We start from the raw sequence: 16,178 nt of genomic DNA, 5'->3' as shown, positions 1-16,178 counted from the left end.
CTGTAGGGAGGTTGGGCCGTGGGGGGAGCGGGGAGCTTAGGTAGGCCAGGAGCTTCTTGATCAAATGTGACATGAAATCAAGGAAGCGGCTCACATATGAGGGGTCATCTGGGCTGCATGGGGCTGGGGGGGGGGCAAAACAGCCATGGGCTGGAGAGATGGCTTAGTGGTTAAGCGCTTGCCGGTGAAGCCTAAGGACCCCGGTTCGAGGCTCGGTTCCCCAGGTCCCACGTTAGCCAGATGCACAAGGGGGTGCACGCGTCTGGAGTTCGTTTGCAGAGGCTGGAAGCCCTGGCGCGCCCATTCTCTCTCTCTCCCTCTATCTGTCTTTCTCTCTGTGTCTGTCGCTCTCAAATAAATAAATAAAAAAAAAAATAAAAAAAAACCACACAGCCACATTCACCGGTGGGTTAGACCGCCACAGACTGCTTATGAAACTGCAGCCATCGCTGTGCCTGGGAGTGGTGCCGGGTGTAAGCCGACGCTTCCACGGGGGCCGCGGAAGATGGAAGTGTGAGTTTTTCAGACTCCCAAGCGGTGCCGCCAGTGTCTTTGGTGCAGGCTTGGGTAGCTGTCGTTGCCGTCTGGAGGAAGCGCAGGGGAGAGATAGGCTTGCTTGAGGATGAACGTGGGGGGCCACAGACTTCCTGGCTGGAAGCGGTCTCGGAAGGGAGAGGGGAGGGAGTCTAGAGCACTGGGCTTCCATCTTGTACTCTAGGGCCCCAGAAGGAAAGGGCACACTTGGCAGTCACCCTTGGGTCTCACCTGGACACCCCTTACCCCCTGGTCCCCATATCCATGTCCAGTGGGAGAGGCAGAACCAACATCTGGTGGTCCTGATGACCAGCGCTCTTCTCCACAGGTCCTGGAGGCCAAGGCCCCCACTGGAGACCTGGGCTCTGGCCTCACCTTTGAAGTAGAGCAGAAAAGTGGCTCGATAGCACCTTCTAGTGGAGGTGCATGGGGTTGCGGCTCAGATTCCCCGCGGGTCGCGTGAGGTCTGTGGCTCCTGGCTGGTGCAAGGCGAAGGGACCGCCTGGTGCCACCAGCAGCCAGGATAATGTCCCGTGGAGTCATGGACTGTGCCGCTCACACGAATCACTTTATATTAGCTCCTCTAAGCCTCACATGAGGTTGAAGCTTTTTTCTTTTTTTCTCTCTTCCAAAACCTGCTGCTTATTACTGCCTGAGCTCTTTTTTTTTTTTTTTTTTTTTTTTTTTTTTTTTTTTTTGAGGTAGAGTCTCACTCTCCTCAGGATAACCTGGAATTCACTATGAGGCCTCAGGCTGGCCTCAACCTCTCGGGGATCCTTCTCCCTGTGCCTCCCAGAGTGCTGGGATTAAAGGCGTGCGCCCTGCTGGGCTACTGTTCTTGCAGTCACTCCTCTTAGTCCCTCAGGACATTCGCCCGTGCTTTTGGTCCCTTTCTCTGTTTTATCCTGTCCCCGCTCGTCACGCTCTCCTTGGCTCTCAGTGCTTGGAGCACACCAAGTAGATACTCGATACAAGACACATCCAAATTCGTGGTGGGAAAGCAGCTTCAGAGAGGGGAAGGCACGTTCTCCGAATCAGTGGAAGGATCCAGCCACCTTGGGTTGCTGGGGTCTGGCTAGGTGGAGTGGTGACCAGCGACTATTGTCTGAGAAGGAATCTGCTCCGATAGATGTACAAGGCACCTCTAGCCCAGTGCCAGAAGGCGGTGCGTGGCTGCCTGGGTGGCTCATGGAGGGGCGGGGCGGGCCCACCCCCACCCGCTGGCAGAGGACCCTGAGACAGGTCTGCACTCCCTCTCCCAGCACCCAGGCACAGCATGGCTCAGGGCCTCCCCCTGAGCTGCATCTGGGTTCAACAGCACACAGTGGTGGGAAGCAAGGGGGCGGGGTCTGGGCAGCTGCCTACAGGCAAATAGGTTTCCAGCGGAAGGGCCAGGCCACCCCCTGCCTCCCCTCAAGTCCCTGTGCCCCCATTGGAGGAACCCTTTCCCCTGATGCATCGCAGGCGGAGTTTCTGCGTGACTCCCTGTCTGGTCCTCTGTCAGCCTCTTTGGGTCCTGCCAGCTCTCCCCTCCCACTCCAGCCACACTCCAAGGGCAAGGACTGAACTTGGGGGTGCAGGCGTGGTGAGCCCAGGCTGCAGCCCGAGCATGCGCTGTGGGGGATGGTGCTCGTTCTCAAGGGAATCCAGGGCAGGGGGTCCTGGGCTGTGACCATGGGATGCTCTGCTCCTCATTCATTCTTCAGAGCCTTCCACCAGGAGGTGAACCGGGTCGTACAAGCAGGAAGAGGTCCCTTACTTAGGTCAGGGCTGTTGGCTTTCTCACCACCCCGGCACCACCCTGTCCATGCCAGGCAGAGAGCTTGGGAAAAGGGAGAAGGTGGTGCTTCCCTGTGGCACCACCTCACATCTGGATCCTAGGAAGTACCCAGCATGACAGAGGGCATCACCATCTGGAACTGAGGAAGGAAATCACAGACGTCCCTGTAGCCTTGGTCTACCAGTTTCCCGGGTGTCATACCTTCAATGCTTTACCTACTCAATTGCCTCTTCTTTAATTTTAATTGTAATTTTTAGAGAGAACAAGCAAGAGAGAGAGAGAGAGAGGGAGAATTGGCATGACAGGACCTCAGCCACTGTAGTCGAGCTCCAGATGCTGCTGCCACTTACTTGGCATGTGCCCCCTTGCGTTTGCCTCACCTTTGTGTGTCTGGTTTACCTGGGGTCTGGAGAGTCAAACATGGGTCTTTAGGCTTTGCAGGCAAGTCTTTAACTGCTAAGCCATCTCTCCACCCATCTTTTTTGACTTTTTAAAATATTTATTTATTTATTTGAGAGAGAGAGAGAGAGAGAGAGAGAGAGAGAGAGAGAGAGGCAGAGAGAGAGAATGGGCATGCCAGGGCCTCTGGCCACTGCCAATGAACTCCAGACACATGTGCCACCTTGTGCATCTGGTTTTATGTGGGCCCTGGGGATTCAAACCTGGGTCCTTTGGCTTTGACAGCAAGCACCTTAACCAGCCCATTGTTTGATTTTTTTAAAACTTTTTTATTGACAATTTCATAATTATAGACAATAAACCATGATAATTCCCTCCCCTCCCCCACATTCCATTTCACAAATCCACCCTCCATCATATCCCCGCTTCCTCTTAATAGCCACTCTTTTATTTTGATGACATCATCTTTTTCTCCTGTTAAGAGGGTCTTGTATAAGCAGTACAAGGCACTGTGAGGTCATGGATATCCAGGCCATTTTGTGCCTGGAAGATTTCATTGTAAGCAGACAAGTTCTCACTTAGTTTGGGCTGGTCTCAAACTCATTACGTAGCTAAGGATGACCTTGATTTCTTTTTGGTGTGTGTGTATGTGCATGCATGTGTGGGTATATGTACAAATAGCATATGTGTGCCGCAACACACATGTGGAGGTCAGAGGACGACCTTGGGATATAGGTCCTGGCCTTTTATCTTTTTTATTTTTAATTTTACTTTGAGGGAAGACCAATACACCAGACTTCTAAAAAAGAAATTATTATTTATTTGAGAGAGGGAGAGAGAGAATGGGCATGCCAAGGCCTTCAGGTGCTGCAAACAAACTCTAGACACGTGTGCCCTCTTGTGCACATATGTGACATTGCTCACTTGCGTCATTGTGCGTCTGGCTTATGTGGGATCTGGAGAGTTGAACGTGGGTCCTTAGGCTTCTCAGGCAAGTGCCTTAACAGCTAAGCCATCGCTCCAGCCCTGACCCTTTTTTTTTTTTAATTCAAGTGAGTGAGAGCAAGAGAATGAGAAAGATAGAGAAAGAAAGAATTGGTGTGCCAAAACGCCTCCAGCCACTGCAGTCGAACTCCAGATGCGCGTGCCATCTTGTGTGCATGTGCAACCTTGTGTGCATGTGCAACCTTGTGCGTCTGGCTTACATGGGACTTGGAGAGTTGAACATGGGTCCTTAGGCTTCACAGGCAAGCGCCTTAACCGCTAAGCCATCCCTCCAGCCTCTGGCCTTCTACCTTGATTGAGACAGAGTCTCTCCTGTTTCACTGCTGGGAAAACCAGACTAGCTGGCCTGTGAGCTTCAGGATTCTCCAGTCTCTGCCTCCTACTGCCATAGGCACCTTGGCATTTACAGACGTGTGTGCTATTTGCTTTGGGTTCTGGGGTTCCAAACGCCTGCCTTCAGGCTTACACAGTAAGCCCTTTGAATAATTGACCATCTCCCCAGATGACCCTGAACTTCAGATCCTCCTGCCTCCACCTTCCAAGTGCTGGGATTTTAGGCATATGTCACCCTACCTGATTTTATGTTGGCCTGGGATAGAACTCAGGGCTGTGTGCGTGCTCTGTGCCAATTAAGCCACATATCCAGAGCTCTTGTCTGTTTTTTATCATCTTTTTAAAAATGTATTTGAGAGAGAGAATTGGTACGCCAGGGCCTTCAGCTGCTGCAAATGAACTCCAGATGTGTGCGCCCCCTTGTGTGCGTGTGTGACATGGTGCGTTTGTGTCACTGCCTGGCTAATGTGGGGCCTGGAGATTTGAACATGAGTTCTTAGTCTTCACGGGCAAGTGCCCTAACCACTAAGCAATCTCTGCAGCCTTGTCTATTTTTTTTAAATAATTTTTTTTCTTTTTTGTGTTTTTGAGGTAGGGTCTCACTCTATCCTAGGCTGACCTGGAATTCACTCTGTAGTCTCAGGGTGGCCTTGAACTAAATAATATTTTTTTAAATTTAGTTTTTCCAGGTAGGATCTCACTAGTTCAGGCTGACCTAGAATTCACTAAGTAGTCTCAGGGTGGCCTTGAGCTCACCTCCTACCTCTGCCTCTGAGTGCTGGGATTAAAGGCGTGCACCACCACGCCCGGTTCTAAATTACCTATTTGCATCACTCAGATAGATCTTTTATTTCCTTTTCTTTTTTTAAAAAAATATTTATTTATTTGCAAGCAGAGAGAGATAGAAGAGAGACAGACACAGAGAGAATGGGTGTGCCAGGGCCTTCAGCCACTGCAAATGAACTACGGATGCATGTGTCCCTTGTGCATCTGCCTTACGTGGGTCTTGGAGAATTGAACCTGGATCCTTTGGCTCCGCAGGCAAATTCCTTAACCACTAAGCCATCTCTCCAGCCCTTAAATATTTTTTAACTCATTTTTGTAAACCACTTCATGTTTCATCTCAACAATACAAAATACTGTATTGCTACAGGAAAAAAACAAACAAACAGGAAAAGCAGAATCATTTGCCATAAATAGAAGAAAATGATACAAACACAACTTATAACTAGTTGCTGTTGCTTTTTGAAGGTGCTTTTTTGTTTCGTTTTGTTTTTCGAGGTAGGGTCTCACTCTAGCCCAGGCTGACCTGGAATTCACTATGTACTCTCAGGCTGGCCTTGAACTCATGGTGATTTTCCTACCTCTGCCTCCTGAGTGCTGGGATTAAAGATGTGAGCCACCACACCCGGCTTAAAGATGCTATTTTTCTTTAACAACAAAAAAAACCCTATTTATTTATTTGCTAGGGGAGATAGAGAAACACACACAGAAAGAGAAAGAGAAAGAGAAAGAGAGAGAGAGAGAGAGAGAGAGAGAGAGAGAGAGAGAGAGAGAAAGAGAGAGAGAGAGAAGATATACTAGGAGGAATTTCAGACTCATGCACACTTTGAGCATTTGGCCTTATACGGGTACTGGGGTATTGAACCCCCGCCATCAGGCTTTGTAAGCAAGTGTCCTTAACTGCTGAACCGTGTCTCCAGCTCTGAAAATGCTTTTTTTTTTTTTTTTTTTTTAATGAGAGAGAGAGAGAGCGAGAGAGAGAGCACATATGCACACACCAGGGACTCCTGCCACTGCAAACAAACTCCAGATGCATGAGCCACTTTGTGTGTCTGGCTTTATAAGAGTACTGAGGAATTGAACCCTGGCCTGCAGGTTTTGCTAGCAAGTGCCTCTAAGCGCTGAGCCATCTCTGCAGCTTGCTTGGATGGTTCTGAACCCAGGGCAGGCTTGGCTTTATTGAGCAGGATGATTGACAGGTGCATGCGCGTGCAGATGGGCATGCCCATGTGCCTGCATGTGGCGGCCCGAGGAAGACGTCACGTGTCCTCCACTGTGGCTCTTCCGACTTACTTCCCTGCAATTGGAGCTCACCATTTATTTGGTTAGACTGCTTAATCAGTGAGCCTTGGTGATCTTCCTGTCTCACCCACACCCCACTCTCCCCCAATACCGGGGTTACAGGCACGAACGGCCGTGCTTGGCTTTTTACATTAGGTGTTGGGGATTGAACTCAGGTTCTCATGCTTGGGCAGCGAGCACTCTTACCAACTGCTTTCCCTAGCCCCTGGTGCCCCCTTTTTTTGAGATACACACACACACACACACACACACACAGAGAGAGAGAGAGAGAGAGAGAGAGAGAGAGAGAGAGAGAGAGAGAGAGGGAGGGAGAGGGACAGAGAGAGAGAATTGGCATGCCAGGGCCACAACCACGGCAATAGAACTCCAGCCTCTTGCTCCACCTAGTGGGCATGTGCGACCTTGTGCCTGCCTCATCTTTGTCTGGCTTGTGTGGGATCTGGAGAGTAGAACATGGGTCCTTAGGCTTTGCAGGCAAGTGCCTTAACCGCAAAGCCATCTCTCCAGCCCCCATTTTTGTTTTGTTTTAAGATAGTGTCATGCTATGCAGCCTAGGTTCAGCTCAAACTTGTGATCTTCCTGCCTTAGCCTCCCAACTGCTGGGGTTATAGGTATGCGCCACTACGCCTGGCTCAGTGCTGTATTACTGAGCAGTCTCCATGCGTTCTTGGGAGATCCAGGAATGCTGTCCTTTATGACACCAGCCAACAAGAGGCTTGCTTTCATACCTTCTCTAGGAAGAGCCTTCTAACCTTCAGCCATGCCTCCAAGGCTTTTGGCCCTGGCTGACCCTCCTTGCCTCTCTTCTTGTCTTGGGCTTTTTAAAATATTTTACTTATTTATTTATTTGAGACAGAGAGGGAAGGAGGGAGGAGGGGGAGAGAGAGAGAGAGAGAATGGGCGCACCAGGGCCTCCAGTCACTGCAAATGAACTCGAGATGCATGTGCCACTTTGTGCATCTGGCTTATGTGGGTTCTGGGGAATATAACCTGGGTCCTTAGGCTTCACAGGCAAGTGCCTTAACTGCTGAGCCATCTCTCCAGCTCTTATGCTTTGAAAAATGTATGTGTGTGTATTGGTGTTCACATGCATGCTGGTACATGTGTGTGTGCATGTACGTGTGGAGGCCAGGGGCTGACCCTGGGTGTCTTCCTTAATCTCTCTCTACCTCATTCTTTGAAACGGGGTCTCTCACTGAACTGGGAACTCACAGATTCAACTAGAGCAGCCAGCCAGTAAACCCCATGGATCCTTCTGTCTCTGCCTCCCCATGGCTGGGATCATAGATGTGAACCACCATACCTGGGTTTTATGTGGTTGCTGGGGGTCTGAACTCAGGCCCTCAGGCTGGCGTGGCAAGCACTTTACTGACTGAGCTGTCTCCCCAGCCCTTTAGCTTAAAAAAAAAAAAACCAAATTTGTTTGGGCTGGAGAGATGGTTCTTCAGTTAATGTGCTTGCCTGAAATACCTAATGACCCAGGTTTGATTCCCCAGTACCTATGTAAAACCAGATGCACGAAGTGGCACCTGTGTCTGGAGTTTGTTGGCAGCAGCTGGAAGTCCTGGCTAGGGTCTCTTTCTAGTGCAGGGGTAGGGGAGGCCGTAGAGACTGAATGAGAAATCTTCTTAATAGGACAAAGTGGAAAAGTAGAGAGGGAGAGCTCAGGGAGACTTCCTGGAGGAGGGGGCACGCAGAGGGGGTTGCCAAAGATGAGTAGGAATTTTTTGCATAGAAAAGATGTGGTGGGACTTCTCCACTGGAGGCAATGGCAAAAGTTTGAAGGGAATTTGGTAAACATCATATGATTTGGTCCCTGTTCTAGAGAACAGGGATACAGGGCACAGATGTAAAGACTGAGGAGGATGGCCTTGAGTGCCAGGAATGTGGACGCTGTCTTGGGGGACACAAGAACATCAGAGGAGGGTCCCGGTTATCAGATCATCACAAGGACCCTGCAGGACGTCAGAGGGAGGGACAAGGAGAGGGGTCAGAAGCTGATACCTCAGGGCCTGGGGGAGGGCAGAGTTGTGAGGGCCACAGTCTGACAAGGGTGCCATCTGATCTTTCTTGAGCCTTTCTCATGCACCCCTTCCTGGGAGATGAGAGGAGGAAACCGAGGCACAATGTGGTTGAGTTAGTTGGCAAAATCACACAGGCAGCGAGTGTGAAGCCCAGCTTGAGCCTGGGTGGCCTGGCACCAGTGCCCATGGCCATCGCCATCACCCTCTTCCTGGCCCTGGTGACCATTAACAGGCATGGCGTTCTTCCAGGAGAAAGGAAACGCCACACTGTGGTATCCTGACATCCCCAGGGCTCTGCACAAGATGGGTACGTAACCGAGGTCAGCTCCACACCGACCTCTGGGCCCCGCTGAAAGACTGGGGCAGTCAGGTCTTCAGTGTTCCTGCTCAGAGGCCAGCCAACCATAACAGCGCCGCCTCTGGTTCACTTTCTGGGGTCCCGGAGAGGGGAGGGGTGTGTGTCTCACTGTTCCACACCTCTGTCCACCTTGCTGCCACACGCTTGTCTCCCCAGCAAACTGCTGTCTCCAAAGAGCAGAGCTCTGGCCCCCTGTTAGCCTGGAAGAGAACTCAGCTTCCATTAGATGGGGGCTCCACTGGGGCAGGAACTGCGCCTCCTCTGGTCTCCACAGTGACTCCCACACCAAGCTCTCAACTTGCCCACAGTGGGCACCAGGTGGGAGCCGGGAAGGCTGCAGTGAGAGTGAGGGTGAGTTTCAGTCTTAGAAGGTGAGAGGGGCTGAATCTCCTCAGGGTCACCAGACATCAGACAGTAGGATATAGGTCACCCCTCCACAGCGGGGCTTGATTTATGGTGCCTTTGACAGCCTAATATCATTAAATTACTCCACACAATGGAAAGGTTGGGCCTCCCTTGGGCAGTCACCAAGGGACGCGGAGCCTGGGGCTGCCATCCTGTTCCCCTATCCCAGGCCTTTGAATCTGTTGTGTGTGTTGGTGGGGGGAAGCTGGCACGGAAGAGGGCACACCCAGGAGTGCCACCTTCAGCAGGTGGTATAAATAGGCAGTTCTGGGGACAGCTCAGTACCCAGCAACTTTGAGACGGCTTCCTGCCCCACAGACCCGGCGGGCAGGCAGCACCATGAGTTGTAGTCGGCTCTCCTCGTCCTTCCGGGGCAGCGGGGGCAGCATGCGGGCTTCCTCCAGCCGCTGCTCGGGCGCTGGGGGCGGAGGGGGCCGCTTCAGCTCTGCCAGTAGCTTCGGTGGGGGCCGCTCTCAGGCCGGTGGCTGGGGAGGCGGAGGTGGTTACGGCGGAGGGTTCGGAGAGGGCTTCAGTGCCGGGAGCTCGGCTAGTCTCCTTGGAGGAGGCGGAGCTGGAGGAGGCTTTGTTGGGTCTGGGGGCTTCGGTGGAAGCGCTGAAGGTGGCATCCTGCACATCAACGAGAAGGTCGTCATGCAGAATCTCAATTCTCGGCTGGCCTCCTACTTGGATAAGGTGCAGTCACTAGAGGAAGCCAACGCCGGCCTGGAGAGACAGATTCAGGAATGGTATAACAAGAAGGGGTCCCGGGTCTTCCAGAAGGACTACGCTCATTTTTACGACGTTATCGAGGACCTCAAGAACAAGGTAGGTGCAAACAGATCTCTCTCCCTCCCGCCCTCTCTGTCCAAGAGGTATGATGCTGGGTCCAAGCTAGACCACACCCATGTCTTCTGGAAGATGCCATCCTGTGGAAACTTGACATGTTCATCAGAAACAAACCCGTCTTCAGCTCCTAAAGGGTCTTTGGGGTTGGAGCTATGGCCAGAGCTCTGAGTCTTCATTTCTACCTCCTTGACCTTTCAGAACTTGGGCAAAGCAGGGATGTAGCTTGGGTTGACATGAGCAAGGTTGGGACATGAGGTGAAGCCTCCTTTTGACCTGGTCTTAATTCTCCCCCGCACCACCCATTTCTCTTGGGATCCTAGAGGGGCTTGTTGACATCTTTTCAGGTTCTTTAGACTCAGTTATACATGCTGCTTGTTCATCTAACAAAGAGATTCTCCAGCTCTGAGGATGAAACCCATTCCACCCATCTACATTTATTCATCCACGAACTCCATGGGTGACTACGTCAGTGCTGCTTGGGGTGATGAAACACTCTCAATCTCTGTCCTCAAGAAGTTCACAGTTGGGTGCTTACTATTCCCACCCAGTCCTCTTTCTTTCACCCCTGTGTGTGTGTGTGTGTGTGTGTGTGTGTGTGTGTGTGTGTGTGTGTTGAGGTCGGGTCTCACACTAGCTCAGGCTGACCTGGAATTCACCATGTAGTCTCAGGGTGGCCTCAAACTCACAGCAGTCCTCCTGTCTCTGCCTCCCGAGTGCTGGCATTAAAGGGGTGCGCCACCACACCTGGTTTCCGTGTGCTTTTGAACGTGATATTTCTTCAACTTCAGGCCTCTTCCGTCTATTTATTCACACGAAGTGTCAGCCATCCAAAAGGGTTTTCCATTTAATTGCCATCTCATTCCCAAAGTTTCCAGCAGCCAAACACCATTTCTTCTCTCCTTGAACTCTTTTAGGCTACTTTTAGGCTACTTTTAGGCTACTTGGACTTTGTAGTCAATGGTGGGCCCCTTGAGGACATTTGTCATTGATCACTAAACCCTGCAGTGTTCTTTGTAGTAGATCTGTAAATACTGGCTGTGTGGATAAAGAGCACACTGAACGTGTTTTTGCTGAAGGCTGTGCGGGCTCTGTCTCACGCTTCTGCTGTTGGAGGCGTATCTTGTCTTCGGAACTTCTTCCCACACGGCAGCCTCCTCTCCTACGGCTTTGTCTGGTCTCCTCCTCTCTTGGCAGTGGGTCATAGCAAGGGAGCACGGCGTTTTTCATGCCATCCTCTCCATTTCAGATTGTGGATCTGACCGTGGACAACAGTAAAACTCTCCTGGACTTGGATAACACTCGCATGACGCTGGATGACTTCAGGATGAAGTGAGTTCTGACCACCGCCTTCTCCCTGTGCTGTTGTGAACACAGCCTCCACTTGCAGAGGTCTGGAGGTCCCCGTGGGACATGGTGCCCTCTTGATCAGCCTCTACTGGGGTTGGCCCACAGGCTTGAAGTGGAGCAGAACCTGCGGCAAGGGGCGGAGGCCGACATCAATGGTCTGCAGAAGGTGCTGGATGATCTGACCATGAAGAACTCTGACTTAGAGATACAGTTTGACACTCTGCAGAGTGAGATGAAGGGCCTCAACGAGAGCCATCAGGAGGTAGGGTCCTGCTACTATGACTTATTGGGTGCAGGGAGGGACAGACAGGCAGAGATTGAAGGGGACACTATGGAGCATTGACTGAGAGATCCTTCTTGCTCGACTTTTTTTTTTTTTTAAAGAGGCAGGGTCTCAATCTAGTTCAGGCTGACTTGGAATTCACTTTGTAGTCTCAGGGTGACCTCAAAGTCACGGTGATCCTCCTACCTCTGCCTTGTGAGTGCTGAGATTAAAGGTGTGCGTCACCACACCTGGATCTTTTTTTTTTTTGAGGTAGGGGCTCACTTTAGCTCAGGTTGACCTGGAACTCACTCTGTAGTCCCAGGCTGGCCTCAAACTCACAGCCATCCTCCTCCTTCTGCCTCCTGAGTGCTGGGATGACTCAGACATTTTCATCTCCTTCTCAGGGCTTCCAGTGATGGTGATTGGCTTAGCTTTCACAATTGTGTCCCCCTTTTGTACCCTGAAGGGACCAGAAGGATCCCATTTCATGACATTATGTCCCCTTCTTCCCTGGCAGGAGATGAGCCAGTTGACTGGCCAGAATGATGGCGATGTCAATGTGGAGATAAATGTTGCTCCTAGCAAAGATCTGACCCAGATCCTCAACCACATGCGCCAGGAGTATGAACAGCTCATCTCTAGGAACCGTAAGGAAATTGAACAACAATATGAGTCCAAGGTGAGCAGAGTGAGCAAGCAGCTCATGCCATTTTCTATGCCTCCATCCACGTCCTTCTACCTCACTATGCTTTCCTTCCATACATTTATGCATCCATTGCTCCATATCTCCATGCGGCTGCATGCACGCACGCACGCATCCATCTTCATTTGCTGCGCACAGATAGAATGGTGGAGTAACTTTCACTGTCAGGTTTTAGACAAACTGCTGATGTCTCAGAGATGAGCCAAATCAGATTGCTGCACTTGAGAAGCTCATAGTTCATGAGAGAGAGGGAGAGAGAGAGACAGAGAGAGAGAGAGAGAGAGAGAGAGAGAGAGAGAGAGAGAGAGAGAGAGAGACAAGAATGTGGGCCACCTACCAGAACGCTATGGGGTACAAGAGTCTACTAGAGAGATTCAGCGTCTTCCATGCTACATTCCATTCCTGATTGCTCACTGAGTCTTCAAAGCTTGCATAGAGCCTGGTAGATAAAGATATGGTCATGTGTGAGTGTGCGTGCATGTGTTTGGAAGGAAATAAGGTTAGAAAGGAGACTTGACATAGTATGAACTCTGCTGAGAAGCAATGCCTTGTTGAGAGAACCGGATAGCCCTGCCCAGCTGAAGGCACCCAGAACTCAGAATAACTTGATATTGGCTTTGACTCAGCGTGGTCTTCAGGCAAATGAGATCCTGGTGGCAGAGACAGTGTCTTGCCTATTGATGCTCCTGGCCTTGCCTGGTCCTAACTGAGCCTTTGGTTTGCAGATGACCCAGATTGAGCAAGAGGTGACAAAGAGTGGCCAGGAGATGGACAGCAACATGAAGGAGGTGTCCGAGCTCCGGCGCAATGCCCAGGAGTTGGAGATCGAGCTGCAAGCTCAGCTCAGCACGGTTGGCACTCCTGTTCTAGACTCCTAGGGTACAGGAAGGCTCTACAGCAGCCCCGGGAGTGGGAAGGGGAGTATAGCATCCCTGCTAAGGTCTCCTCTTGCCACCTAGAAATCGGCCCTGGAGAAGGCCTTGGAAGACACAAAGAACCGCTACGGCGAACTGCTGCAGCAGATCCAGGAGCAGATCACAGAGCTGGAGGCCCAGATCTCTGAGGTTCGGGCGGAAAGCGAGTGCCAGAGTCAGGAATACAGCATTCTGCTTAGCATCAAGACACGGCTAGAGCAGGAAATTGAGACCTACCGCAACCTCCTTGAAGGCGGCCAGGAAGACTTGTAGGTCCTCAAGATTCTGTGGAGCCCCATAGGATCCTTAGACTTCTGACACTATCTCTGGCCCTCTGAATAGACGCAGCTAGACAAGTTCTTGTGCATGAGGGTCTGATAGATTGCGGACTTCTTCATCCTGTGTTTGCGTGTCCTGTGACAGGGGCCCACTCAGGGCTTTGGGCTTGAGAGAGGAGCATAGGAACTATGGGAGAAGGGCATACCTTCTGCTCCAGGGCGGGGAACTCTTCCTTCCCAGCCAGCTTGCTTCCTGGCTTCTGTCCTCTACCTTCCAGGAAGGAAAACTCCTCCCCTCTGTCCAGATCCATCTTGTATGTGTATGTGAAGACCACTCATTTTATGCCTGTTTTCTTTTATTCTCAGTGAATCTTCTGGAGCTGGACAAATTGGCTTTAGAAGTGGCAAAGGAAGACAAGGAGGAAATGGGTCTAGAGGAGGAAGTGGAGGCAGCCATGGTGGAGGAAGTAGTTCTGGAGGAGGAAGTGGAGGCAGTTATGGAGGAGGAAGTAGTTCTGGAGGAGGAAGTGAGTCCAGGAGAGGAAGTGGAGGTGGCTATGGAGGAGGAAGTAGTTCTGTAGGAGGAAGTGGAAGCAGCTATGGTGGAGGAAGTAGTTCTGGAGGAGGAAGCGGAGGTGGCTATGGTGGAGGAAGTAGTTCTGGAGGAGGAAGCGGAGGTGGCTATGGTGGAGGAAGTAGTTCTGGAGGAGGAAGTGGAGGCGGCTATGGTGGAGGAAGTAGTTCTGGAGGAGGAAGCAGAGGTGGCTATGGTGGAGGAAGTAGATCTGGAGGAGGAAGAAGAGGCAGCTATGGTGGAGGAAGTAGTTCTGGAGGAGGAAGTGGAGGCAGCTATGGAGAAGGAAGTGGGTCTAAGGGAGAAAGTGGGGGAAACTATGAAGGAGGAAGTAGTTCTGGAGGAGGAAGTGGAGGCAGCTATGGTGGAGGAAGTAGTTCTGGAGGAGGAAGCAGAGGAGGCAGTTATGGTGGAGGAAGTAGTTCTGGAGGAGGAAGTGGGTCCAGGGGAGGAAGTGGAGGTGGCTATGGTGGAGGAAGTAGTTCGGGAGGAGGAAGTGGAGGTGGCTATGGTGGAGGAAGTAGTTCTGGAGGAGGAAGTGGATCCAGGGTAGGAAGTGGAGGTGGCTATGGTGGAGGAAGTAGTTCTGGAGGAGGAAGTGGGTCCAGGGGAGGAAGTGGAGGTGGCTGTGGTGGAGGAAGTAGTTCTGGAGGAGGAAGTGGAGGCGGCTATGGTGGAGGAAGTAGTTCTGGAGGAGGAAGCGGAGGTGGCTATGGTGGAGGAAGTAGTTCTGGAGGAGGAAGTGGAGGCGGCTATGGTGGAGGAAGTAGTTCTGGAGGAGGAAGCAGAGGTGGCTATGGTGGAGGAAGTAGTTCTGGAGGAGGAAGCAGAGGTGGCTATGGTGGAGGAAGTAGATCTGGAGGAGGAAGTGGAGGTGGCTATGGTGGAGGAAGTAGTTCTGGAGGAGGAAGAAGAGGCAGCTATGGTGGAGGAAGTAGTTCTGGAGGAGGAAGTGGAGGCAGCTATGGAGAAGGAAGTGGGTCTAAGGGAGAAAGTGGGGGAAACTATGAAGGAGGAAGTAGTTCTGGAGGAGGAAGTGGAGGCAGCTATGGTGGAGGAAGTAGTTCTGGAGGAGGAAGCAGAGGAGGCAGTTATGGTGGAGGAAGTAGTTCTGGAGGAGGAAGTGGGTCCAGGGGAGGAAGTGGAGGTGGCTATGGTGGAGGAAGTAGTTCGGGAGGAGGAAGTGGAGGTGGCTATGGTGGAGGAAGTAGTTCTGGAGGAGGAAGTGGATCCAGGGTAGGAAGTGGAGGTGGCTATGGTGGAGGAAGTAGTTCTGGAGGAGGAAGTGGGTCCAGGGGAGGAAGTGGAGGTGGCTGTGGTGGAGGAAGTAGTTCTGGAGGAGGAAGTGGAGGCGGCTATGGTGGAGGAAGTAGTTCTGGAGGAGTAAGCGGAGGTGGCTATGGTGGAGGAAGTAGTTCTGGAGGAGGAAGTGGAGGTGGCTATGGAGGAGGAAGTAGTTCTGGAGGAGGAAGTGGAGGTAGCTATGGTAGAGGAAGTAGTTCTGGAGGAGAAAGTGGGTCCAGGGGAGGAAGTGGAAGTGGCTATGGAGGAGGAAGTAGTTCTGGAGGAGGAAGTGGAGGTGGCTATGGAGGAGGAAGTAGTTCTGGAGGAGGAAGTGGAGGTAGCTATGGTAGAGGAAGTAGTTCTGGAGGAGAAAGTGGGTCCAGGGGAGGAAGTGGAAGTGGCTATGGAGGAGGAAGTAGTTCTGGAGGAGGAAGTGGAGGCAGCTATGGTGGAGGAATTTCTGGAGGAGGAAGAGGAAGGCCATCTCAATCTCAGTCCTCCTCTAAGTCTGAAGAGTGTGATGACTCACAAGGTAAGTGATTTTAGGTGGTGAGTGGGGAAAGATGGGATCCTTCCTTAAAAAAAAAATTAATTAATTAATTAATTAATTTGTGTGTGTGTGTGTGTGTGTGTGTGTGTGTGTGTGAGAGAGAGAGAGAGAGAGAGAGAGAGAGGGAGAGAGAGAGAGAGAAAGAAAGAGAATGGACACAGCAGGGCCTCTAGCTGCTGCAAAGGAACTCCAGATGGCTAAGCCATCACTCCAGCCTGACCCTCCTTTTTTTTTTTTGCAGCACTGGGGATTGAACTCGGGGCCTTGTGTGTGCTAGGAAACCACTTCACTTAGTATCTTTGTACTTCTCTGGGGGAAATACACATTCTGAAGAGAATTAGAATTTACGGAAGTCTCTAGTGAAGTGTTAGAGACCCATCCTTGGTTCTCAATTGTTGTTTTCAACAACTTTGGGTAAGATTAGAATCAAATCTGCACATGACCCAAGTCTCAGTAATATAGGAGGTGGTTTGAAAATTGTACATGATCATATT

At 51.3% G+C, this 16,178-nt stretch overlaps 1 protein-coding gene across 1 annotated transcript; it reads left to right on the top strand.

The window, feature by feature from the left end:
- Positions 1-8,394: 8,394 nt before the first annotated feature.
- Positions 8,395-15,090, top strand: Krt9 (keratin 9). The gene is made up of 11 exons (XM_045159556.1): positions 8,395-8,467; positions 8,793-8,869; positions 9,242-9,748; positions 11,016-11,098; positions 11,222-11,378; positions 11,899-12,060; positions 12,810-12,935; positions 13,044-13,267; positions 13,643-14,055; positions 14,446-14,574; positions 14,621-15,090. Exons 1-11 carry the CDS (start codon positions 8,395-8,397, stop codon positions 15,088-15,090), a joined length of 2,421 nt encoding a protein of 806 aa, XP_045015491.1.
- Positions 15,091-16,178: the final 1,088 nt, after the last annotated feature.

The sequence above is a fragment of the Jaculus jaculus genome, chromosome 9, assembly GCF_020740685.1.
Source record: "Jaculus jaculus isolate mJacJac1 chromosome 9, mJacJac1.mat.Y.cur, whole genome shotgun sequence".
Classification (NCBI taxonomy): Eukaryota; Metazoa; Chordata; class Mammalia; order Rodentia; family Dipodidae; genus Jaculus; species Jaculus jaculus.
This window is presented reverse-complemented; position numbering and strand designations above follow the sequence as displayed.

Excerpts from the sequence above, each read along its gene's own strand:
- Krt9 (XM_045159556.1), top strand. The coding sequence starts at position 8,395 with ATGGCGTTCTTCCAGGAGAAAGGAAACGCCACACTGTGGTATCCTGAC. Across the intron at positions 11,099-11,221 it reads CTGGATGACTTCAGGATGAA|GCTTGAAGTGGAGCAGAACC; the intron begins GTGAGTTCTGAC and ends GTTGGCCCACAG. Across the intron at positions 14,056-14,445 it reads AGGTGGCTATGGTGGAGGAA|GAAGTGGGTCCAGGGGAGGA; the intron begins GTAGATCTGGAG and ends GTTCTGGAGGAG.